The 26,904-nt window shown below is 43.2% G+C and overlaps 1 protein-coding gene across 1 annotated transcript in view; it reads right to left on the bottom strand.

The window, feature by feature from the left end:
- Positions 1 to 8,356: 8,356 nt before the first annotated feature.
- LOC137306649 (peptidase inhibitor 15-like) overlaps positions 8,357 to 26,904 on the bottom strand; it is a 30,070-nt gene continuing 11,522 nt past the window's right edge. Inside the window, exons 2-5 of the mRNA XM_067975992.1 lie at positions 11,350 to 11,468; positions 9,777 to 9,909; positions 9,561 to 9,676; positions 8,357 to 8,492 (exon numbers count right to left, since the gene is read on the bottom strand). Coding sequence (XP_067832093.1) covers positions 8,357 to 8,492; positions 9,561 to 9,676; positions 9,777 to 9,909; positions 11,350 to 11,468 — 504 coding nt within the window. The remainder of the gene's footprint in view (positions 8,493 to 9,560; positions 9,677 to 9,776; positions 9,910 to 11,349; positions 11,469 to 26,904) is intronic.

Raw genomic sequence — 26,904 nt, 5'->3', positions numbered from 1 at the left:
CTCTTGCATGTAGATGAGGCCTAAACAATGAAAATTAATCAAGTGTCTTGCTGATTGCTGAGCGAACGTCGCACCCTCTGCCTGCTCGGTCTACACACAAACACACACACGCAGCATGATGACCTGATGCTGCAGTGTGCTGCCACTCACATACCAGTTGCACATTAATAAAGTGGAAGCCTTTGTGATTCATGAAGACAACGGGATCATCTGAAGGACCTCACTGGGTGATGTGAGTACAGTCAATGAGGCGCTGGACTTGGGAGTTGTCTGCAGTCTGTGTGAACCCCAAAACCCCATCCTGTTGTTTCCAAATGTCCATTGAGGAATGTGATGAAAGTGTGTACTTTAGCAAACATGGCATCAATCACCTGCTTAATGTAAACTTGAACTACAGACTGACTGATGTTACTGATAGCCCCTGTGGCAGCCTGGAAAGAAGTTTAGGGCTGCAACAGACAATGCTGTGTTAGCTGTGGTTGTTGGTTGCAGGTCTTGTTGCAAGAGACAACACAACTCTGTGACAGCCTCACTGGAGAAGCTCAGCCTCCTAATGCACTGCTCCTCGGAGATCTGCAAGTGTGTTGTCCTGGGCCTATAAACTCTGTTGGGAGAGTAGGGATTCCTATAAGCACACCTATTTGCTCCTTCCTCCAGCTACTGCTACTCTTTCTTCTCCTCTTCCTCTAACCACCGTGGAAATGCCAGAAGGACCACCATGAAGAACAAAGTGCATTGCTGGAACCCCTTAAGAGTTCAGAATATTTTACAGTTACTACAAGCATTTTAAAATCATCTAAGTAGTCAAAAACCACAATCTAATACAAGCAAAATAGCTCCCAAATCTTGGCAGCAGGTGAGGATCCCTTTAAATACGCCTGGATATAGCCAGTCCCGACTTATACCGCCTATGATTTATGGGCGAGTTGACGAACTGGCGGTTGCAACGCAGGTAGAGGTGAAAATGGTGTCTGGGTCGTTACTGCATCATTTGATTCTATTTACTTACTTTAATGAGGCACCCACTTGTTTCCGATGGTAGCACTGGCCACCTAAATGGAGGCCCGTCTGAAAATAAGAACGGGCGGACTTCCAGTGGTATGTCAGAGGGCTTTCCTTTGTTCGACTTTTTGTCCCACTACCGCACCATTTACAAGCATAAACAGGGCCGTGGTGAGATTTGGAAAGAAGAAAGAGAAAAGCAGAAGAGAAAGCAGCAGAAAACAAGACAAAGAGAAAGAAGCAGAAAAGGAGAAAGCGAGTGTGAGAGGGAGATGACAGAGCCAGGTAAGAGAGAGGCTACGGGTGTAGATTTTAACTTTCACCACTGGTCGGAAGACTGGTGGTAGGGGATCGGCTGCCTGTTATACACCCTACCTGATTTTCCTTTCCGTTGCCTTCAATCCGGTGGGGTGTATCTCAGGCAGTCAACCCGCTACCACCAGTTTACTGCCAACCAATGAAAGTTAAAATATGCCCCCATATGTTCCAATTTATTGTTAGTAATGCCATAGGAGATCCACTAGTAATTCACAATAACTCTGATGGATCACTGTTATACTTTACGAATAGCTTATACATTTTGGGCTATGTAAGGCAAAGAAATCTAAGAACTGTTTTTCTTAAAATTTTATTTGCCACTGATGGAAAACAGTTGAAATACAAGATCATTATTTTAATACTTAAACAATCAGCTTTTCCATAGTTATTAGCATGTGGATTTCAAGGTGGATGACGTACATACAGTGTTGCAGTTGAAGTACTCATCTTTTAAAAATATTTTAAATACAAATGCAATCAATAATTAGTATAAATGGCACAGTACAGTACAATGCAATGTAGAGTGAAACAAAATTAACCAACATATGCTTTTATTGCCTAGGAGGGTGCACCAGTTTTCCAGATAATTTACTTTGTTTTGGAATGAGCTCAGTTTTGTTAGTTAACTAATGCTACAGATATCGGGCTCTATTTTCTTGCTTATGACTATTGCTTTGAAATGATGCTGTGGGATAGCAGATATGGGGTAATTTTAACTTTGGCGATAATGTAAACGGGGAGATATCGGATTGACCGCCCATTCTACACCTTTCCCAATTTTCGTTTTCTATTGCCAACAGTTAAAATTACCCCAATGCACGCTTAATACCCAAACCTGACATTTTATTATTTTTGTAGAGAAATGAACATGTTTAAAATAAATTGGTTATCATCTCTGTTAAAAAAGCAGACAAGGAATTTTAGACAAATTCATTAAGCACTCACATATTATCTCACAGCCTAATTTCAAGGTCGATTTAAGTTTTGTGTAAACTGGGTGAGATGCGCATTTTTGTAGATTAACTGAAAATTTCTATGCCAAGTAATTTGTGTTTTTTTTAAACTTTTGTATTTAAGAATAAAATTGTGCCTTATTACTCCTTGCTAATCAGATGCTCTATATAAATTTGAAAATATAGTGGCTTCAAAATTCAAGACCAAAAAGCTGCATTGCTCCCAGTACAAGCAGCCACAAGGAACGTGACTGTATCAATACATTCCTCTCTCAAGCACCAATCAAAATTGATAATGGTTTCATAAAATATATATGCGAATGTACGTTTCCATAAATATATATGTAAACGTACTTTTTGAGACCTCAATTAAAAAAAGAGATAAATGAGTTAGTGCCTCCACTAAAATAGCCCAGAGAAAATAGTGTTCCGACATTAGTAATCCATGGAGTAATTTCAGGGCTTAAGTCTTTTACACACACCAAATAACTGCTAAAACATACTAGCACCAGTATATCAGTCAGCTTGCAGTAATACAAATCAATATTATCATTTCGCTTGAATTACTTCATCACCAAGCAAGACCATTTGGAAAGTATATAACCCCTCTAATGTGAGATCTTTTATCATCCTGCTATGATATAATGGCTCGATTATAACTCTCGGGCAGGAACGTGGCCTAGCCAATTTTAGTGGTCAGGCCACATTTACATTCTGCAGGATGGACTCCCGCCCGAACCTGGTGGGAATGACGGAGAGGCCGGCGGGCGGGAGCGGGATTTCAGGTTGCAGGAGGCCGTGGCTGGGAACACGAAGGTACTGTCCCTGGCATGAGTTAAATGGTATGGGGTGGGGGGGATCAGAAGTAATCGCGGTCGGGGTTAGGGGGATGGGGAGCGAACCACAAAGCAGGAGTAGCCCAAGGTTCTTTGTGGGGCCAGGAGAAGTATTCCTGCTCCCCCTGGATCACAAGGAAACTAAAAGCAAAAAAAACCCTACCTTGCTGGTCCTGTTCTGGCCCGGCTCCTGTTCTCAACAGGTCTGGATACCCTGCCCAGGTCTAGAGTTAATATTGCATCATCGAGACCCGATCTGCCTATTTACATAAGGAACCCTCCTACTTTGGGCAGATGTCTTTGGCGTCTGCAATTTAAAATTGCTGTCAGCAGGATCAGGGCGGGAGGCCAATGGGTAAGTCTCCCGCTCCATTCTAACTGGCCCCCTGCCCAGATTCAAAATTCCCCCAATGTATCTGTGAAATATAATGGATGAATCAGGTAAATGATAACCCTTCGGACTGTGACTGTCAACAAAAATATGTCCTTCAAGCAACCATATAAACAAAAAGCTGAAACTGAGATGTGTACCAGCCAACGCAAGGAGGTCGAGGTTATTTCAAGCAAACACACTCATTTCCTGTTCACTGCACCTATAAATTGATAATGTTCGACAAAAAATATATATTTTTCTAACGTGTAGCTTTACAGCATAATATTGGCAAAATAATTACTCTCCAACGGTGATTGTATGGGCCCTGCCTTGTTTTTGTTATTCCATTCCGTGGTGCGAGGTACTAATTTGTGCTAGCAAATATTAAAAAGCTAATATGAATAGATTTCCAACACGTTTGAATCTGCATACCAGAGTTCCAGAAAAACATGAAATGACCTTGCATGAAGCAACACAAGAGGTTGCAGCCATTTTGTTCATCCCTGCCTCAGACATTAAGAGAGTTTAAAAAAAAACAAATTCCTAGTCCCTCAAAGTTGAACGCGTGTGAATGGATTTGTTACGGAGTGTTTTTTTTATATAAATTGTCAGTACTCCACAGAGCACTGCAGGATTCTACAGTGCAGTGGTCACAACAGTGTTGTGCCAGTGTCTGGTGACTGCATTAAGTTAGTCTCTGCTCCCTCTTTCATGGTGCACAGCAAAGGTGATGTATTGCATTAATTGGAGTTTATACCATGAAAACAAATGTAGAGCAGAGACATTTCGGTTATGACGCAATTTTAATTTTTATCATCACCAATTTTGCTGCTAACTTTCTTTCCCCTCCTGAAGGTATTGACTCCCATCTGGAGTACAGTTCAATGTACAAACTGATATCTCCCCCCGCTGCCGATTATTCATCGATGAGCCTTGCCAATAATCATTGTCAGGCTATTCTTTTGCAGCGGGAAGAGCCTTCACAGCTGAACCTGATCCTGTTCTCACCATATATGAACACTTCGAGCGACAGGAACCCTGGCCAACTTTCCCCTCCGTTACCTAGTAATAGTGAAGCTAATTAGGACCACCAGGCACCGGACACGACAAAGGCAAACCAAGCCCAGTTGACCCTGCAAAGTCCTCCTCACTAACATCTGGGGACTTGTGCCAAAATTGGGAGAGCTGTCCCACAGACTAGTCAAGCAACAGCCTGACCTAACCATACTCACTGAATCATACTTTTCAGCCAACGTCCCAGACTCTTCCATCACCATCCCTGGGTATGTCCTGTCCCAATGGCAGGACAGACCCACCTGAGGTGGCGGTACAGTGATATACAGTCAGGAGTGAGTGGCCCTGGGAGTCCTCAACATTGACTCCGGACCCCATGAAATCTCATGGCATCAGGTCAAAAATGGGCAAGGAAACCTCCTGCTGATTACCACCTACCGTCCTCCCTCAGCTGATGAATCAGTCCTCCTCCATGTTGAGCACCACTTGGAGGAAGCACTGAGGGTAGCAAGGGCACAGAATGTACTCTGGGTGGGGGACTTCAATGTCCATCACCAAGAGTGGCTCGGTAGCACCACGACTGACCGAGCTGGCCAAGTCCTGAAGGATATAGCTGCCAGACTGGGCCTGCGGCATGTGGTGAGCGAACCAACATGAAGGAAAAACCTACTTGACCACGTCCTCACCAATCTACTTGTCGCAGATGCATCTGTCCATGACAGTATTGGTAGGAGTGACTACCGCACAGTCCTCGTGGAGACGAAGTCCCGTCTTCAGACTGAGGACACCATCCAACGTGTTGTATGGCACTACCACGGTGTTAAATGGGATAGATTCAGAACAGATCTAGCAGCTCAAAACCGGGCATCCATGAGGCGCTGTGGGCCATCAACAGGAGCAGATTTGTATTCCAGCACAATCTGTAACCTCATGGCCCGGCATATTCCTCACTCTACCATTATCAACAAGCCAGGGGATCAACCCTGGTTCAATGAGGAGTGTAGAAGAGCATGCCAGGAGCAACACCAGGCGTACCTAAAAATGAGGTGCCAACCTGGTGAAGCTACAACTCAGGACCACATGCCTGCTAAACAGCGGAAGCAACAAGCTATAGACAGAGCTAAGCGATTCCACAACCAACGGATCAGATCAAAGCTCTGCAGTCCTGCCACATTCAGTCGTGAATGGTGGTGGACAGTTAAACAACTAATGGGAGGAGGAGGCTCTGTAAACATCCACATCCTCAATGATGGCAGAGTCCAGCACGTGGGTACAAAAGATAAGGCTGAAGCGTTTGCAACCATCTTCAGCCAGAAGTGCTGAGTAGATGATCCATCTCGGCCGCCTCCCGATATCCCCACCATCACAGAAACCAGTCTTCAGCCAATTCGATTCACTCCACATGATATCAAGAAATGGCTGAGTGCACTGGCTACAACAAAGGCTATGGGCCCCGACAACATCCTGGCTGTAGTGCTGAAGACTTGTGCTCCAGAACTAGCCGCGCCTCTAGCCAAACTGTTCCAGTACAGCTATAACACTGGCATCTACTCGACAATGTGGAAAATTGCCCAGGTATGTCCTTCACCACCGGCGCACAGTGGCTGCAGTGTGTACCATCTAAAGATGCACTGCAGCAACTCGCCAAGGCTTCTTCGGCAGCACCTCCCAAACCCACGACCTCTACCACCTAGAAGGACAAGGGCAGCAGGCACATGGGAGCAACACCACCTGCACGTTCCCCTCCAAGTCACACAACATCCCAACTTGGAAATATATTGCCGTTCCTTCATCGTCGCTGGGTCAAAATCCTGGAACTCCCTACCTGACAGCACTGTGGGAGAACCTTCACCACAGGGACTGCAGCGGTTCAAGAAGGCGGCTCACCACCACCTGCTCAAGGGCAATTAGGGATGAGCAATAAATGCTGGCCTTGCCAGCGACGCCCACATCCCATGAACGAATAAAAAAAACTACTGCCCCAGGCAAGATCAGCTAACCTAACAAACTGAGGATCCAACCTGGGACCTTCTTGGTATCTGAGGCTCAGCTACTCACTGGAGACAAAATTATTTTAAAATTTAACCTATGTCATAAATGCATCAAGCTTTATTATTAATGTAATTTTGGCAATACCCTGGCCTTTGATATATCCTTCAGCTGCACTAATCATGTGTAGAAAATCACTAATATACTCACGATGACAAAACGCACTGATCTGCATCACCTATTAAGATAAATAAGTACTGCAGAATTTCAGTTATTCCCATTCACAAAGGCTTACCTATATGCTTCATTAGAACTGGAATTACTCAACCAGCAACAAGAAACACTGTGCATAAGTTACATAAATGCAACCTGCACCAAATTTAGAACATACCTGTATAATTGAGTAATCAGCCTTTGCCTACTGAAGTGGACATCGTTTATAATTTATTTCTCTCCATGTATAGTGTCCCTGATAACTGGGAAAATTAACAAATATGTTGCTCATGTTGCAAACCGCTTTCTATTCTCTTCTGTATTTTATATTAATTAAGATCGGGATTTCTAAAGATAAAACCAAGCAGCCAAAAATGAGAACAACAAGCTATCATTCCAATATGACTGACTTTTCCACAGAGAAACTTTCAGCAGCATTTGCTTTAAAAATGCGTCACCTTCCATAATTACTGTTGCTGGGATGTCATAGAGATTTTGATAATCATCTCCATTTAGAGTGAATTGTGTACATTTGTGCACTGGTGCGGCATGAAAGTTATTATGTGAAAGTGCACATTGACCTGTGAAGTGCCTTGGGATGTTTTACTATGTTAAAGGTGTTATATAAATGTAAGTTGTTGTTGACATTTAGTGGAAAAAGGCATTAAGTCAAAATTGGCAAAACATTATATATGAAATAAAATAATGGGGATCTAGTAAAAATAAAGGTTTGGGATCTCAGGGGAGGAAAGGGGAAAATCATGCAGTCAGAGACAATATTAGATGACAGTGAGTGTAATCCTCTATAAATGTTGCAGAAATGTATGTTATTTGTTTTTGGCACAAGAGCCTGCTCATGTGCTACCTGAAATTACAGATGTGTTTGTATGATTGAGCTACCTGGAGCTACAGTTTATAAATTCCCATTGTTACAGCAAAATATGTAAGTGATCAAAGTAATGATCATAGCGATCTCTAGCACCCTTAACTAATGCTTTATATTTTTTCCATCTTTTAATATCTTAGATAAGTACCTTAAAGTTGTGCCTGACACAGAACAGTGTGCCTTATGGAATAGTAGGTTTTTAAAAATAACATTTTTAGCACCATGAGAGGCTTTACTAGCTAGACTGCCACTGTTATTTAGAGCAGAGATGATTAAATTATTATCATTTGCAATAATTACTGCTTTCTACAAGCAAGTCCCTTAGCTCATCTAACTAACCCTCAAGTTTTAACAATAACCAAGTCGTAAACCTATACATACCCATTATAGTTGAATAATGAACTGCTTTTCCAACTCTGTAATACTATACCATATCCATGAACAAAACTTGCTGTAAACTGCTTTCTATTCTCATCTGTAAATAAAAATGTAGCAATATTCTGCAGTATCATGCTGTTTTTCTTCATAAATACAGTGCCTTGTGTTGATATAATAAATTTTGCATTTCTATAAGAGCTAACTTGGTGAAAGTTAAAAGCAGTACAATGAGAATATTAAGTGTTTTGTAAAATGATATCTTTAAGGCAAAACTTTCAATGATAATAATGGGTATATTAGTGACAATATGTTCTGCAAAGTCTCTTCAACTGACTAATAACTTTGTTGAGGAATCCTAATGCGTGCTGCTAACATGTTTCATAATCCTAACCGATCACTTGAACCAGTATAGGTAATTTGAGGTTACTCGTGGGAAGCACTGATTGTTGTTGCAGACTCCTCCATAACTGGGTGGACAGGCTGAGCATGGCACTCCGACTTTATACGGCGCTTCCCCAATCCAGTTTCCCCTAAAGAAAACATTAAAATAAGTTATGAGGTTGTGATAGTGCTTTGCCGGTGAGGTTAAACGGAATACTTTAAGAGCATAAGGCTGATTGAACGAATACTTGTTTCTGGGATGGGGCCTTGCCTGCTAGAGGTGCATTTCAGGAAACCGTGGGTGGGGGAACCTATTGGGAATCCCATCCTTGAAGCCCTGATATACACTTCAATTTCAAGGGGACATAGCAGAATCTCCACCCTACAGCATGCCCTCAATTTCCCAATAAGAGCTCCCAGCGGGCATGTCTGTGTCTGGGAGCGTGCCTTCGTATATCCAGCCCTTATATGTTTTAATATGTGTACAGCAACGTATATAATTCTATTGGTTCTGTAATACAATTGTCAAGTTGTAGATAATTGTCAAATATATTTTGATATTGTTTATGTTGCTTCATTGACTTAAGTGCATGAAATGTAGGGTGTTTTTGTATGCCCTTTATTTAGGAACATCTGCTCGACAAACCATTCCCTCCGAATGAGAGGAGATAGAGTTACCGACATCAAGGCCTCTGCGACTGGTGATATAGAGCTGAGTGATAATGTAAAATGGGCTGTCTCAACTATAAACAAAGCAAAGTGTAACATTAAATGCACGAAGGTGAGTTTTTTTTAATTAAAATATCTGATACCTTGCTAAAGAACATCCCAAGTTGACCGAACACTAACATTTTGTACCTTAGCTGTCACATCGAATTATGCTATAGTAGCAACATCTGACCGAGCAGAAATCATTCAAATAAACAAATTAACATGAGGATAAGAAGTGCAAATACAGAGGGATTAAATTTTTGTCTTCACCACATGGGCAGTAATCTGGCAGAGTGGACTGCCCGCCCATTACAGAACCTGTCCAATTTTCATTCCGTTGATTTCTCCACCAGGTTACCATCCACACAGTGAAGATGAAAACTTACCCCAGAATGAAGTTTACTAGCTAATATCATTTAAGAATAAAAAAATGACTATCCACAACTTTCATTTCGAGGCAGGATAAAGAAATAATGCAATTTGTAGAAATGAATCTGTGAACCTACTTTGGAGCATAGTTGCATACTAGGTAAATAGCACGTCGCCACGTTGATCCCCAGACATGCATATTATGGCAGGTATGGATTGCACAGCCTATTCGGTTGGATGTTGCCCAAACCATCTGAAGCATAACAACCATTATTTTCAGTTATTACACAATATCACTTAATAAAATCCTTTATTAAAAAATAAGTCAGAAGAGATATTATAAAGGTTTGTACCTGGGTGTAGTGTGTGCACACTGGTCCGTAACATTTTAGGGGACACATGGGGTTACAGTCACGAGGATATGGAAAACCATAGTCCTTCACTTCATCATACCAAGGTTTTACAAGTTGCAGAATATTTTGATAACTGCACAGAATAATAAACATTATCAAACTGTTAGATATCTGCTTAAAAGCTACAAAGTGCTAACTAAAGAAACACTTCCATTTATAGAGCACCTTATCACATCTCTCAGAAACATTTCAAAGCACTTCACATAAAATAAATTTCTTTGAAGTCCAGTGCCTGTTGTTATGCACAACAAAATCCCACAGTGAGCAATGAGATGAATGACTAGTTAAATCTGTTTTGGTGGTGTTGGTTGAAAAAAGAATGTTGACCAGGAGCCCAAGTTAACTCCCTGCCCTTCTTCAGATAGTCTCCTGGGATCTTTAACATCCACCTGAACTACCAGAACAGGCAGACAGAGCCTTGGTTTAACATCTCAACCAAAGTCCTGTACCTCAGATAATACAGCACACCCTAAATACTGCACTAGAGTGTCAGCTCAAATCCTCGAATTAAGCTTCAACCTACAACCTTCTGGCTCAGGCAAGAGAACTACTAATTGAGCTAAGCTGACAATTAGGAAATGACAGTGTAGGTCATTCATTATAAATATTAATTTTATCTGAACCAGCTACCTCCATGCTTTGTTTATTGATCTGCTCTGCCTGTGCACATGCATATCAATTTGAAAGTTGCCTTTGGATGATTTGGGGTTTTTTTCCACTGCAAATTGAACAGGAATATTTAGAGTGAATTATGAGTATTTTGACAACCTTATGTTTGCTTTTGGACAGCCACAATAGCATACACAAACCTAAATCAATAACAGATCCCATACCTGTTTCATATTTTCCCTCCCATTGTAAAAAATCACCTGTCACATCAGTGTGAACTGATTACACAGATGAAGATGATATTGGTAATAAAGTACAAGGAACATGAAGTCAGGGTGCAGCATTACATAAGATGTGAACATTTTGGGGAGAAGCAATTTGCCTTAATGCTACAATCTGCTTGTTATGATACAGGAATATATGAACTATAATTTTATCTATTTTTTTCTACTCTGATGGCACTGTTTCTTGCTGGCATACAGCTCCATGTGTGCCAGTCACCTTCTAGTATCCCACCAAAGTGACCAACTTTCATGTGACATCCTAGATCGTGAGCGTTAGGAAGATATTTAATCATAGACAGCATCACAGTCATGTCTGATCTGGCCATCACATGACATGCACATGCACACCATTTCCAGAAGCTGTCACTGGATAGAGATCAGGACTCAGGGCCCTGGTTGATTCTTCCCATCTCTAACCCCGGGGCACTGAGGCCAATTGTGGAGCCCCTACTACCTCCTTGGCTGAGATCAGTAAATGCAGCACAGAATGGGAATGGAACCAAGGATCATCCTGGTCTGTATGGCTCAGGATATAGGATTAATTAAATTAACTTGTATACAAAAAAGAAAAACATTCAGTTCACATTGCAGGAGAAACAACTTAAAAAGCAAACATTCACCGTCCAGAGCGAACTGATAGATTTTGCCCAAGAAATCTCAGTAAATACGATGGTCCATGGTCCCATCTACACACAGCAGCCCAAGACTCAGCTGACTTTGCTAGATTTTCATCCCACACCTATATTAAACACAAAAAGAAATAATTCACTTCACAGTATGAACCTATAAATTTTAAAAATGGTGCTTTCCACCAACTACACATAACATACAATTCCTTTCTGATGAAATAGGTTTCGTGTGTAATATTTCATTTTCAGTCTTAATTTCCAGTGAAGAATCATAATATGCAAAAAAAACTTTGCTCATTTTGATAAACATTTTCTACATAATGGAAGATTTCCACTGGTTGCTATGTTCGGTGATGAAAGAAGATTTCTTTAAATTGTTATTTCGAGTTAAATCATTCTAATTGTAAAGAACATCTTTAGGAATTCACTACAAATAGCAAACACAGGAAATCTTCCTACAATGTTTATCAACTCACAAACACATGGTGACCCGGAAGAAATCTTCCTCCAATGTGTTTCCTCTTATAACGCAAATATTCAAGCTTTAGACTAATATCTAATGTAACTTTGGTGCATGTTATATACACAAAAAGATTAAAATCAGTACGTGTGTCGCGCATTCCAGACCAAGTCATAGAAGCATAGAATCTTAGAAATTTACGGCACAGAAGGAAGTCATTCGCCCCATCGTGTCCGCACCAGTGGATAAAGAGCTATCCGGCCTAATCCCACTTTCCAGCTCTTGATCCGTAGCCTTGTAGTTTACTGCACTTCAAGTACTTTTTAAATGAGTTGAGGGTTTCTGCCTCTACCACCCTTTCAGGCAGTGAGATCCAGACACCCACCACCTTCTGGGTGAAAAAATTACTCCTCAACTCCCCTCTGATCTTTCTACCAATTACTTTAAATCTATGCCCCCTGGTTATTGACCTCTCTGCTAAGTGAAATAGGTCCTCCCTATCCACTCTATCTAGGCCTCTCATAATTTTATACACCTCAATTAAATCTCCCCTCAGCCTCCTCTGTTCCAAAAAAACAACCCCAGCCTATCCAATCTTTCATAGCTAAAATTCTCCAGTCCTGACAACATCCTTGTAAATCTCCTCTGTACTCTCTCTAGTGCAATCACAGCTTTCCTGTAATGTGGTGACCAGAACTGTATGCACTACTCTATCTGTGGCCTATATCCTATCATTTATTGTGTATTCCCTTGCCTTGTTTGCCCTCCCCAAATGTATTACCTCACACTTCTCTGGATTGAATTCCATTTGCCACTTTTCTGCCCACCTGACCAGTCCATTGGTATCTTCCTGCAGTCTACAGCTTTCTTCCTCACTATCAACCACGCGGCCAATTTTTGTATCATCTGCAAACTTCTCAATCATGCCCCCTACATTTAAGTCTAAATCATTGATATATACTACGAAAAGCAAGGGACCTAGTACTGAGCCCTGTGGAGCCCCACTGGAAACAGCCTTCCAGTCACAAAAACACCCATCGACCATTATCCTTTGCTTCCTGCCACTGCCCCAATTTTGGATCCAACTTGCCACTTTCCCTTGGATCCCATGGGCTTTTACTTTTCTGACCAGTCTGCTTACTTGTTATATTTCCATGTGATGCCAGTAGATGGCACTCCAATAGAATTCTCTATGTTACGTTATCACTTACCTGTCACAGTTGGCTGTCACGGCTCCCTGGCACACCATGACTCAATGTTGTGTTATTTTTTTCTCACAAATCACTCAAAATGCTTTCAGAGAAAAATGTTTGTCTGCCATTTTTTTCTCAGTAATTTAAATTTCTAATGTCCAAGTAAGGTTTTAAACCAATGAAAAAAATCAAAAAGGTACATACTTCAAATATCATGATTACGTTTATCCACTGAATTGCCTGTTGTATCTTTCAATGCATTTATTGTAGCTTCTACTTGAATCGTCTGAGCACATGAAGCGTACCTAATTTCCTAGGATGCATCAGTACTGTTCAGATAGATCAACTGATGGAATATTTTTCTTCAGTTCGTCGTAGTTTGTGCTCAGTTTTTTTTCAAAATGTTTTGTAGAGAAGCTAGAGCACCAATTTTAAAAGTTTGATTCAGGTGACGTTTATATTTTTTTTATAAACAGTGAAGCTATGTGCGTGCGAGACAGCAAGAAAAAATGATGGTGTACTGATTACACATCTGTTGTAGCTTTTTGTTTTCTGTTTTAGAAACTTCAGAAAGTGTGTTAGACTGAGAGAGACAGGCTGTCTCTTCTTTCAGGAATTTGTTTATTTTTCCAAAAAAAAGAGCTGCATTTTGAAGACCACAGAAAGTCTCTAATTATTTCAATTGTGTTTTGCTAACAGAAAATGTAATTATTTATGACAGAGATTCTAGTTGCTAACACAATGAGGAACAGAGGCAGTGAGGCACACATATAGTGAGAGAGGGCAGGCAGAGTGACTTTCCCATTCTAATTTGATTTATTTAAAAGAAACACACAAGTAAGTTGAATTTTGAAAGGAAAGCATGTTTGAGGAAAATGTATAGAAGGGAAATAAATTTCTTTCTAAGGAAGTATAAATCTAAATTGCCAGCACTTTTCAGCTCTTCCATACTAAATGATCCTTGATAATATTTACAGTTACAAGACCAGTTGGCACTAGCCAGCTATTGTATTAAATCAGTGCAGTTTGGAACATAGATAAATTGCATCATAGATATAGTCACCTCAAAGTGACAAGTAGAAAGAGTTCTATTAATAGTGGGAGTGTGTAAAAACTGCAATGAGGCAATTGCATTATAATGAAAAGCTGCTAGCAGCCCCTCCATGGCAATTATTGATAATCTCAAACTAATTTCTAGAAGGCACCAGTACACATCACAAAAATGCCCAGAATTCGACACAATTGGCATTAAATGGGCAATCACAATCAGAGAGGGCATGAGGATGGTTAGTGTAGAAAATTCAAATAATATTGCTACGGTAGGAGTACTCTTCTCAAACATGGATTAAGGTACATTGTTGGAGTGGTGCAGTGGGACCTCTATTCTACATTTCTATCAATGCAATGGTTAATCTGGGACTATTTGATGCTGACTGGCCAGCACTGACATTTATCACCTTTATGAGGACAAAACAAAGGGAAAGAAAATAAATTAATTGCTCAGAATTGGAGGACTATTCTGATGAAGGGTCCTACTCGAAACATTAACCACACTCTTTCTCTTTTGGATGTTGGGCAATCTTGCTGTACATGTTCAGCATTTTCTCTTTTTATTTCAAATTTCCATCATTTATGACCTCTCCTTTTACCTCCACTATCGAGAGTATAGGATTGGTAAATTTAGCCAAAAGTCCTAACCTTTGTACAGCACTGTGCTGTCACAGTGGCATTCAAATACAAGTCAACAGAAAGAAGTTTAGGGGTACTACAATTGTCTTCATTGCCCTAGGTTAGGGAAGGAAAAGTTAGCCCGGAATTCCATGCTTGATCATGTCCCACAATCTTTGCTGGAATATATATATTTTTGGACAGGACTATGATGCATCTGCAATTGACTAGCCTGATAACACTGGTCCCAATCATCCGCATGTTATTGATTCCAGTGTAAATGCTGGCATCTGCACTCTAGGAATCCCTGCCAGAATATTCTTGGTGGATGTTAATGCATCTTGGGTCCCCTCCATAAAGAAAGAAAGAACTTGCATTTATAAAGTGCCTTTCACAATCTCAGGACCTCCCAAAGCTTTACAGCCAAATAAGTCCTTTTGAAGTGTAGTCACTGTTGTAATGTAGGAAACACAGCAGCCAATTTGCGCACAGCAAGGTTCCACAGCAATATGATAATGAACAGATAATCTGCTTTAGTGATGTTGGCAGAGGGATAAATGTTGGCCAGAACACTGAGGAGAACTCCCCTGTTCTTCATCAAATAGTACCATGGGATCTTTTACATCCACCTGAGAGGGCAGACGGGGTCTCAGTTTCATGTCTCATCCAAAAGACAGGACCTCCGACAGTGCAGCACTGGAGTGTCAGCCTGGATTATGTGCTCAAATTTCTGAAGTGGGATTTGAACCTACAATCTTCTAACTCAGAGGTGAAAGCGCTACCACTAAGCCAAGACTGACACCTGTGGGGGAGGATTGGCTATTGGGCTATCTGGCCAGCTGTACAACGGGCAGGCGATCTGCTCTGCCAAATTACTGCCCAGGCGATGAAGATAAAATCTACCCCTTTACTTTTAGCACTACATGCTGGGGTTACTCAGAAACCAATTATCATGGATGAAAGTATGGTCAAAGCACATTTTGAAGGATTTCACTGGTTGCCTTTTTTCTACTTGTTTGTTGTTCATTGGTGGCTTTCTTACCTTTTAGTTATATTTGAGGCCATTAAGATTGTTCAGTTAACAGTGGTTTGTTGTTTTTTATGAATGATACTTAGCCCATTGAGACTTTACAAGTGTGACAGGCGCTTTGATTGAATTACATTTTGTATGTGCAACTGACACTTTTCCCATGCCCCAGATAGATATGGCATTTGCAGGCTAGGCTAGACAGCCGAGAGTGATTTGCTGGGGCAGAGCAATTATCCAATACCAGAAAATGTCAAGGGACCTTAGCCCAGCTGTAAGTACTCAGGTGAATTAAACCTGGGTTGTTCTTTCTGTGAACTTGGAGCAGAGGAGGCTGAGGGGGGACATGATTGAGGTGTACAAAATTATGAGGGGCACAGATAGGATGGATACTAAGGAGCTTTTTCCCTTCGTTGAGGGTTCTATAACAAGGGGACATAGATTCAAGGTAAAAGGCGGGAGGTTTAGAGGGGATTTGAGAAAGAACTTTTTCACCCAGAGGGTGGTTGGAGTCTGGAACTCATTGTCTGAAAGGGTTGTGGAGGCAGGAACCCTCACAACATTCAAGAAGCATTTGGATGAGCACTTGAAATGCCATAGCATACAAGGCTACGGACCAAATGCTGGAATATGGGATTAGAGTAGACAGGGCTGATGGCCGGCGCAGACACGATGGGCCGAAGGGCCTCTATCCGTGCTGTATAACTCTATGACTCTATGACTCTAACTCCTTCCTAAATATACACACAAATTATGTTGTCCTTGCAAGGGTGCCAAAGTGCATGCATGACTTTTACAATGCAGAGGAACAATTTAGCAGAGGAAACTAGACAGAATCCTTCTGCAAATGAGGGTAGTAAGAATAATGAGACGTGATGGCACAAGCAGAAGACTGAACCATCCATGGCTGTAGCATAATGCATACATAATAAATGCTGGCTTTCAATGGAAAAGAGTACAAATGCACTGGAGATGGACTGGGTAACAGGGTCCACTCACCACTATAAGAAAACTAGAATGGGCATTCTAAGTGATAATTCCATCAATGAAGTGGACAGAGGTTTGAGGGTAGTGCACAGCCTCTAGTTTGGACCATTTCATGCACCTACTGCAACATATATCTGCAAATGGGAACTTAGAATGGGCACACACATATGCTGAGCACCGAAGGCAATGATTACAAGCATTGTTTGAGCAGCAGCCATTTAGATAATCCTGTGTATGCACTTAGTTTGTACTTTATTTTATTTACAGAGATGGCAGAAACCAGGAATGGTGTGTCAGGACCTTCCACTGGTGACACTACGCCGCATTACACAGTGACTACAACAGACCCTGCAAGCATCAGCACAGAGAGCCCATCTTGTCCATGGGGCCCTGCTCCTGGTCCCTTAACCCCAGTACCACTAAATTGCTGACCACACAATGTCCTTTTCCTTGCACCCATGCTAATTGGCATTGTAAATGGTTCCCTCTCCTCAGGTACTGTCCCATTCCCTTTCAAAAATGGCATTATCACCACCACCCCCAACCCTCCTAAAAAAATTCCACCTTTGACCCCTCTGTCATTGCAAACTACTGTTCCATCTCCAATCTCCCTTTCCTCCCCAAAGTCCTTGACTGTATTGTTGCCTCACAAAACCTACCCATCTTTCCCACAACAACAACTTGCATTTACATAGCACCTTTAACAAAGTAAAATGCCCCAAGGTGCTTCACAGGAATGTTAGCAAACAAAATTTGACACCGAGCCACATAAGGAGATATTGGGACAGGTGACCAAAAGCTTGGTCAAAGAGGTAGGTTTTAAGGAGCATCTTAAAGGAGAAGTAGAGAGGCAGAGAGGTTTAGGGAGGGAATTCCAGAGCTTAGGGCCCAGGCTGCCAACGGTGGAGCGATTACAATCGGAATGCGCAAGAGGCCTGAGCTGGAGGAACGCAGAGTTCTTGGAGGGTTGTACAGCTGGAGGAGGTTACAGAGATAGGGAGGGGGTGAAGCCATGGAGGAATTTGAAAACAAGGATGAGAATTTTATAATCGAGGCATTACTAGACCAGGAGCCAGTGTAAGTCAGCGAGCACAGGGGTGATGGGTGACCTACACTGGTCAGCACGAACGGGACTTGGTGCGAGTTAGGATACAGGCAGCAGAATTTTGGATGAGCTTAACTTTATGGAGGGTGGAAGATGGAAGGCTGGCCAGGAGAGCATTGGAATAGTCAAGTCTAGAAGTAACAAAGGCATGGATGAGGGTTTCAGCAACAGAAGAGCTGAGGCGAAGATGAGCATTGCTAGGGAGCTGGAAGTAGGAGGTCTTGGTGATGGAGCGGATATGGGATCAGAAGCTCATCTCAGTCAAATAGGATGCCAAAGTTGTGAACAGTCTGGTTCAGCTTCAGAGAGTGACCAGGGATAGGGATGGAGTCAGTGGCTAGGAAACAGAGTTTGTAGCGGGGACCGAAGACAATGGCTTTGGTCCTTCCAATATTTAGTCAGAGGAAATTTCTGCTCATCCAGTACTTGATGTCGGAAAAGTAGCGTGACAAATCAGAGACAATGGAGGGGTCGAGTGAGGTGGTGGTGAGATAGGGTTGGGTGTCTTTAGCTTACACGTGGAACTTGACGTATTTTTGGATGAAGTTGCCGAGGTGCAGCATATAGATGAGAAAAAGGAGGGGGCCAAGGATAGATCCTTGAGGAACTCCAGAGGTAATTTGAAAGTGCCATTGTAAGTGACGTGGGAGGGAGTTTTTTCCAGGAACGGACACAGAAGGAAGTGGGATTGGGACGGGGAAGGGGGATGCGAGTGGAGAGGGATACAAGGATGTGATCAAAGATGGCCTTATCTGTGATTGACATGATGGGAGTAGAGAGGCCATGTCAGCTGGCAAGGTCCAGGGAGTGGCCATGAATATGGGTAGGAGAGGTCATATGGAGGGTGAGATTAAGGGAGGGTAGGAGGGCAGTGAACTCAGAGCATGATGAATTGAGATGGAGGTTGAAATCACCGAGGATGAGAAGTCGCTTGTTGCAGAGGCTGAGGGAGGAAAGCAGTGAAGATATCTCAGTGCAAAATTTGGCGTGGTTCTTGGGTGGGCCGTGGAGAACAGTGATTTTAAAGGAGGTGCGAGGGATGGAGCAAAGTGAGATGCTCCAAGGAAGAGAAGGTGCCAGAGGAGTAGGGGGACAGATCAAGATGTGATTTGGTGATAAGGGCCACACCACCACCGCAGCGGTCTGTGCAGGGCAGGTGGTAGAAGATATAGCCTGGCAGGGAGGCTTCATCAAGGGAGAAGGTGTCATCACCCATCAGCCAGATTTCTGTCAAGGCCATGATGTCGATCAAATCGTCCACAATAAGCTCATGGATGGCAAGGGCCTTGTTCACAAGTGAACGGATATCCTGGAGGGAGATGCGGAGAGGGGCGGTGATAGTTGATCCACTGGCAGGGTCCATAGGGTCAGCGCTGGGAGGGGTGAGTGGGACAGGAAAGATACTGGCAAGATTAGCCCCCATCGGGCGCACTGGGCGGGGAAGTCGGTGATAGAGTATGATGGGGCAGTTGGGGTTGCTGTCCCCTTCTTAGTAGTTGGACGTGAATTGCATGCCAATATTATTCCACTTGGGATTTTGCCCAAGCATAATATCTAGGCCTGAGTGTCAGCAGGCTATATAACATTGAGAAAATCTTAGTTAAGCTCGATTCTGTCATCACCCAACGTCCATTCATTGGCATTTTCCACCATAGGTCGCTGGATAGTGATCAGGAATAGGAACGTTGACAGATTTCTCCTCCTCTGCACATGGCCAATTGTGTTGCAGCAATTTTATTCCCCCTACAATTTTACCCCTCTTCCTCTCAAAGCATTGATTCTTGCTGGAGCTCAGTTCCATGAGTGATCACTCTTCACATGTGAACATAGACAGTGAATGTTGTCAGGCCATTCAACTATATGTGAGCAGAACACCTAAGCAAAATGCAATGCTCACCCAATATTCGCACAAGTTCTTTGCGGCAGGAGTCATGGCAGTTGGAACCCTGGCTTTCCCTCTCTAATCCGAAATGCTGAAGCAAATTCTAGTGTGCTTACCATTGCTCTGACTGAAATCAGCTAAATCAGCTCAGAGCCTGTGTCCTTACTGACCCGTGCAACTTAGTACCACTCTAAGCAATACACTTGCCAATTTAACCATTGGGGGATCTAGCATTTTTTCTTACTGGACCAGATGTGAATCATCTGAATTGGAGCAAAGGAAAATAGCATCCAAATCAAAAGATTAGATTCATCCAAACAATGTTCCCTAACCCTGTTCAACAGCAATGGGAAAATCTGACATCCTACTCTCCTTCAGCTTGAAATTTACAGAGCCAGAGTGAGTAGCTAAAAAAAGAAGATGGGTAGAATCCAAAAAAGGGTGTGTTAAATCTGGTTGCCAATGCAAATTTGGCCATAGAGTATTCATATGAGTCATAAGAAAACCCTGGAAAGTTCACAACCACATCAGTAATTGTACATTTGGCCTCAAAGGCTCTTGTAGGGCCAAGGATTAGAAGCACATCATATTCCTGAAGATTACATGGAATTACATCGAAACTACAGCACAGAAACAGGCCATTCGGTCCAACTGGTCTATGCCGGTGTTTATGCTCCACACGAGCCTCCTCCCTCCCTACTTCATCTAACCCTATCAGGATACCCTTCTATTCTTTTCTTCCTCATGTGCTTATCTAGATTCCCCTTAAATTTATTTATGCTTTTCGCCTCAACTACTCCTTGTGGTAGCGAGTTCCACTTTCTTTGGAAACATTTTCTCTACATCTATCCTATCAAGCCTTATCATTATCTTAAAGACTTATCTTATCAGGTCATCCCTCAGCCTTCTCTTTTCTAAACAAAAGATCTCCAGCCTGTTCAGCCTTTCCTGACAAGCATATTCTCTCAGTTCTGGTACCATCCTTGTGAATCTTTTTTGCACCCTCTCCAATGCCTCTACATCCTTTCTATAATAAGGAGACCAGAACTGTGCACAATACTCCAAGTGTGGTCTAACCAAGATTCTATAAGTTTAACATAACTTCTTTGCTTTTCAATTCTATCCCTCTAGAAATGAACCCTAGTGATTGATTTGCCTTTTTTATGGCTTTATTATGGCCTACCTCACTACTTTTGTCATTTGTGTACCTGTACCCCCAGATCCCTTTGCTCCTCTATCCTGTTTAGACTCTTATTTTCCAAGCAGTACGTGGCCTCCTTATTCTTCCTACCAAATTGCACTACCTCACACTTATCTATATTGAAATTAATTTGCCAATTACAATCCCCATTCTGCAAGTTTATTAATGGCCTCTTGCATTTTGATGCATTTGAATTAACTACACCCCATAACTTGGTGCCGTTTGCAAATTTTGAAATTGTACTTCTGATTTCCGAATCCATATCGTCAGTGTAAATTGTGAACAACAATGGTCCCAGGGCCGATCTCTGTGGTACACCACTTCCCACCTTTTGCCAGTCTGAAAAAGATCTGTTCCTTGTCAATTGGTCATCTGAGAGTTACACATTTTTCTCGTGGACACTACAAAAATCTTGGATTTGGTAAAATGGATACCTTACCTCAGAGTGCTGCTGTGGGGGTCCTTCAAAAATTATTTGTTGCCATAACCAAAGCAGCTGTTTCTTGTGTTACGAACTGGAACATAGATGTCCGATCTTTCACTGCCTTATCTCCCACTGGGACGCACAAAGTTACAAAAGTCCATTCGACGTACTATGATTGTGTAGCCTCTGCTGCTCTCAAAATCACATTTTTAATTTTCAAGCACATCCAGCACTTTGTACTTGTTTAACATTTACCTACACATCACTTGAGGTTTTGGCCTAACCAGGAAAGGTGGCTCACATCCTGAAGTCCCTTTTCTTGTAGTCGCCTTTCTTGATCTACTGCCTGTGGTGTATACTGACGTATAAAGACGTATTCATAAAGGAAATAAACAGAAAAAACAGTTGCAGATACACAGCTCCCTTTGAATGCTTAACGTCAGTATTCAGCAAAATATCAGCATCTGATACCACTGGGTATTCTTTGCAAAAGAGCAGCTCATGAACAACCCACATTCACAAAATCTTTCAAATTAGTAATTGGGCAGGCGCTTCCACCATCTGCCTAAAATGTTGGTGGAAAATTGGGCGGGGGCTAAAATAGGTGAAGAACAAGTGCTGCAGGAGTCTGTTCCATTTCTTGCTACTGTCCACCCAATTAGCACCACAACATTGGCCGGAGGGTAATAGAAACAGTGGCCAGGATTTTGATCCTGAGCTGGGAAGGGGCCAGAGGTACGGATTTCCCGGACGTCTTTACGATTTTGACATAAGGACGTCTTTTATTTTTTATTGTCGGTTTGCCGTCCAGCTGGCCAGCCTGATTGACTGGCTGGCCTCAGTCAGATGGAAGCAGACAGAGAAAAACAGAATATTTTTTAAATGGTGAGAAACTATTAAATGTTGGTGTCCAGAGCGACTTGAGTGTCCTGGTACAAGAAACACAAAAAGTTAGTATGCAGGTACAGCAGGCAATTAGGAAGGCAAATGGCATATTGGCCTTTATTGCAAGGGGGTTGGAGTACAAGAGTAAGGAAGTTTTACTATAATTGTACAGGACCTTGGTAAGACCCAACCTGGAGTACTGCGTGCAGTTTTGGTCTCCTTATCTAAGGAAGGATATACTTCCCTTAGAGGCGGTGCAACGAAGGTTCACTAGATTGATTCCTGGGAGGAGAGAGTTGTCCTATGAGGAGAGATTGAGTAGAATGGGCCTATACTTTCTGGAGTTTAGAAGAATGAGAGGTGATCTCATTGAAACATATAAGATTCTGAGGGGGCTTGATAGGGTAGATGCTGAGAGGTTGTTTCCCCAGGCTGGAGAGTCTAGAGTTAGGGGGCATAGTCACAGGATAAGGGGTCGACCATTTAAGACTGAGATGAGGAGGAATTTCTTCACTAAGAGGGTTGTGAGTCTTTGGAATTCTCTACCCCAGAGGACTGTGGATGCTGAGTCATTGAATATATTCAAGGCTAAGATAGACAGATTTTTAGACTCTAGGGGAATCATGGGCTATGGGGAATGGGTAGGAAAGTGGAGTTGAGGTTGAAGATCAGCCATGGTCTGATTGAATGGCAGAGCAGGCTCGAGGGGCCGTATGGCCTACTGCTGCTCCTATTTTTTGTGCTCTTTTTAGAGCAAGGAAGAGGGTGTGAAAAATTAAGTCTTCAGGTAAGTCTTAGATTATATGGATGGAGGGGGCATGGGGGGCATGGGTGGGCACAGGGGCAACAGTGGGCATGGGGTCACAGGGGGGGATTCTGTCATCAGGGGGGGTGGGAGGTCAGTCATCGGGAGAGGGATCGGGGGCCAGTCACTGGGGCGGGGGGGGGGGGGGGTTGGTCCGTATCAGGGGTCACTGCGGTGGTCCGTGGTCGTTGGTGGGAGGGGTCTGCGATCATTGGAGAGGGGATCGGAGATCGGGGGGGGGGGTGGTCTGTGATCGTTGAGGGGGTCCGTGATTGTTGGGGGGGGAGGAATCGAAGATCGGGTGGGGCCGCGATCGTTGTGGGGGGGGTCCGCGATCGTTGAGGGATCGCTGCAGGTAGGCTTGTTGGGCCTGGGGGAAGCACTCCTGCTCCGCTGGGCCCACAAACTGTGCCCTAAAGGCACTTACCTGCAGTTTCGGGCCTTCTCGCCTCCTCTCACGCGGCGTGACGGAGAAGGCCCGGGAATCATGGCCCCCAGGGGTAGCGATTGCAAAACCTTTCAAAATGGTGGCCCGCAGCCTCCTTGAAAGGTTTTATTGACCAACCTGCCTCCTGGGAGCGGGTTGGTCGCCTACCCCGCGTCTCACCTCGTTGAAAACCAGAAATGGGCGAGTTGGAGTCAGGTTGAGGCCAGGTCTGAAATTGTAGCAATTTTCAATGCCCCCCCCCTCCGCCCCCAATCCACCCATTTTTCACAGTTAAAATTCTGCCCAATAGGAGGGTGAATTTCCACGGGGGTTCTTCTGATCGTCTGTCTTAACTTCAGCGGAAGAACCACAGAAACTCCCTCCCCCACCACCCCCCCCCGCTGGGAAATTCAACCCCTTTGTTTCCATATCTATTGCTCTCTCTGTTTTAGGGTCTGTCTCCTTCTCACTCACCCCTTCAACCGGTTATCGCTCTCTCCATCCTCCTTGCCCAGCGAGAGACTTTATCACTCTAGCCTCTCTCAACAATGTATCTCTTTCTCTGTCTCTTCCTGTCTCCCCATATCCACTCCCTCTCCATCTTTCCCAACCCTTGAACAGGGCCATGCTCGTTATCTTTAACGCCATTCAACAGGGTTTCTCTCAACATCTCCCTCTCCCCTTTGCAATGGGGCCTTTCTCTCTCTCCCATGGGTGTGAGGGGGAGAAAAGTAATATCATCTGCCTCCTTCCCACAACATGGCCTCTTTCTGTCTCTATCCTCCAAAAGAGTCTCTTCTCCCCCCTGCCCCTCCCCATCCCTACCCCCACCCGCCCAACTTACTTAACAAGGTCTCCCCTCCTACCCTCGCTAGGTTCTCACTCTTCCACGTCAGGGTCTGCTTTACCCTTCTCCCCACTTTAACAAACTATTTCGCCTTCTCTCTGCCAACCAATAAAAAGATGTCTTTAGCTCTTCCTCTCCATCCCCTTCAACAGATTCTCTCTCCTTCTCTCCCACCATTTGGCAACATCTCTTTCTCTTTTCTCACACTCAGCAGGGCCTTTGCCCTCTCTCTACTCGCTCAACAAAACATAAATAAATTAGCCAATGTTCCTTTGAGCCTGAAACTCATATTTGTAACCATTAAGTAATTTAAGTATAAATAATTATCTGAGCCCCTTCACTAAATTATTTTCTAAAGCATCATTAAACTCTACGTACTGAATCTGACAGTAAATATTTATAATAAAATTGAATCCTAAATACACCAATCTACTTTTTAAAGGCTCTACTTATATTTTAATGAATAATCCTGAAACTTGCCTAAATTGGAACAATGCAAGTTTAAAAGAAAATACGTCCCTGGAATTTTTTACACAGAGTTTTATTTTCTTGACTGCATCAGACTTGGGCCTTGGCCACACAGCTGCTCTACAGACAAGAGTTGAGAATGTGTATAGGTTAAATCGGGTCATGTTAGGCAGAGAGTGACAAAGAAGTTGAGGCTAGGCAGCCCAGGAACTCGCTGAATGGCTGCAGTCAGGAAGGTGTTGAGATACAGGTCAGATAGCCTTGGATTGGACAAAGTGGAAAGACTGAAGTGGAAACAGAACAGGCTGGGACCCCTCTGTGGGCCATTATGTTTCTAAAGGCAGGTTTGAGTAGATAGCTGTGTGGTGGAGCTGGAGATTGTGAAGAGGCTTCTGTTGAGGAAGCAAGACATGGAATCGTGTTTAGCAACGATTGTGAGACCTGGAGATAGTTGCTCAGTAAGTGTCATCAGCTTATGAGTTTTCTTCTTCCTGTGATTATTCACACCAAGGAAAAGAGGAGGAGGAATGGAGTTTCTCAGAGAAAAAGCAGATGTTTCATGGGTAATTTTCAAACTTCACACTTCCATTGGGAAGCCTTTCTCTCCAGTAGTGGGCATTGGAAATTTAGAACTACAGAACCTTAGAAGTTTATGGTAGAGAAGGAGGCCATTTGGTCCATTGTGTCTGTGCCAACTACCCTTTCATCTCACTAAACTTTGCTCTTTTCCAGCCCAGCACCATTAACATTTCATTATCTTTTTCTACTCTTATGCTGACCTTAACTATGTTGACCCTTATTCTTTTTCCTGGTTTTCTTACTTAATTTTTTTGATATTCCTTCCTTCTCTCTCATAGCTTTTCCTGTCTCCTCTCATAATATTTTCTCACTATTTATTTTAACTAAGCCTTCTGCTTCAATTCCAGTAGCTCTATTTGTCCTGCTTTCCCCCTCTGGCCTCAAACCTAATCTCTTCCCATCCCTCACTGCTCTATTCACCCTCCCATAAGGAAATTGGTGCCGTTCAGGTGAAGGCCGTCCCTTCAGTATAGTCTTTCCCTTTTCCATAAATTGATCCAATGCCCCAAGACGATGAATGCTTGCCTCCTGTATCAGCCTTGCAGCCTTAAACATTGATCTTCCATTCTTCATCTCCTTAACCTGTCCAGTGCATGACATGGGAAGCAAGTTGGAGTTTACCACCCTTGAGGTCTTGTTTATCGATCTAGTGCGTAGCTCCTTAAACTCTATCTACAAGACCTCAAACTTCTATATCATTATTCCAATATGGACCATGATGCTCTTCCTCCCTTTGCCAAAATTTTTCCACCTATTCCATGATGAATTTCACCCTGGCAGTGGGGAGGCAACATACGATCCAGGACTCCTGGTCACAATTGTGAGAAAGGCTGTCTATACTCCAATTATAGAATCCTCCATTGCTATCACTCTCCTATTCTTGCAGTCTACCTGCCTCTCACCCACTTTGGTAGAGCCTTACTACACTGTATCACAGTGCTGCTCAGAGCCACCCTCTTCTGAATCACTATCCACCTCATACTTGTCAAACACCATGTAACTATTAATCAGTTCCAGTAACTAGGAATTCCCTGCACCTGCGACACCTGTCTCCTTCTGCTGCCCCTGCGCATGGTCTCCCAGTTCTCTGTTTCTACACTATTCCTGTGTTCTGAACTATCTCACTCTGCCTCTTGGGCAGCCATATTCTGGACAGTACAATCCAGAAACCCCTCCTCCTCTCTGATGCTGCAGAATGTGGTCAATTGCTGTTCATGCACAGAGACCCTCTGCCGCAGAGATTCTATTTTCCTACATTCCATTCTAATGTGCTGCCCTTGGATACAATAAACATGGCCTAGAAACTGGATCACGCCCACTGCACGCACATAATAAGGTCGGTGGTAGGACCACAGCAAATTGATCTGGCGAGCTGCAGGCAAGAGGAAGCAAGATCGGCCAGTTCGGATGCCAGCTGAGGGCCTCGGGGGAGGCATTCAGGAGGGATGGGGGGCATGCGGTGGCCTGCAGCAGCCTGCGGTAGTAATGTGGAGTCGGGAGGACTAGGCCTGCTCCTCTTGGCTTCACAATAAGGTCAGTAAAAAAATGTTTAACTTACCTTTCGGGTGGCCCCTTTAAGGTTTGGCTG

Source organism: Heptranchias perlo, chromosome 3, assembly GCF_035084215.1.
Source record: "Heptranchias perlo isolate sHepPer1 chromosome 3, sHepPer1.hap1, whole genome shotgun sequence".
Taxonomy (NCBI): Eukaryota; Metazoa; Chordata; class Chondrichthyes; order Hexanchiformes; family Hexanchidae; genus Heptranchias; species Heptranchias perlo.
This window is presented reverse-complemented; position numbering and strand designations above follow the sequence as displayed.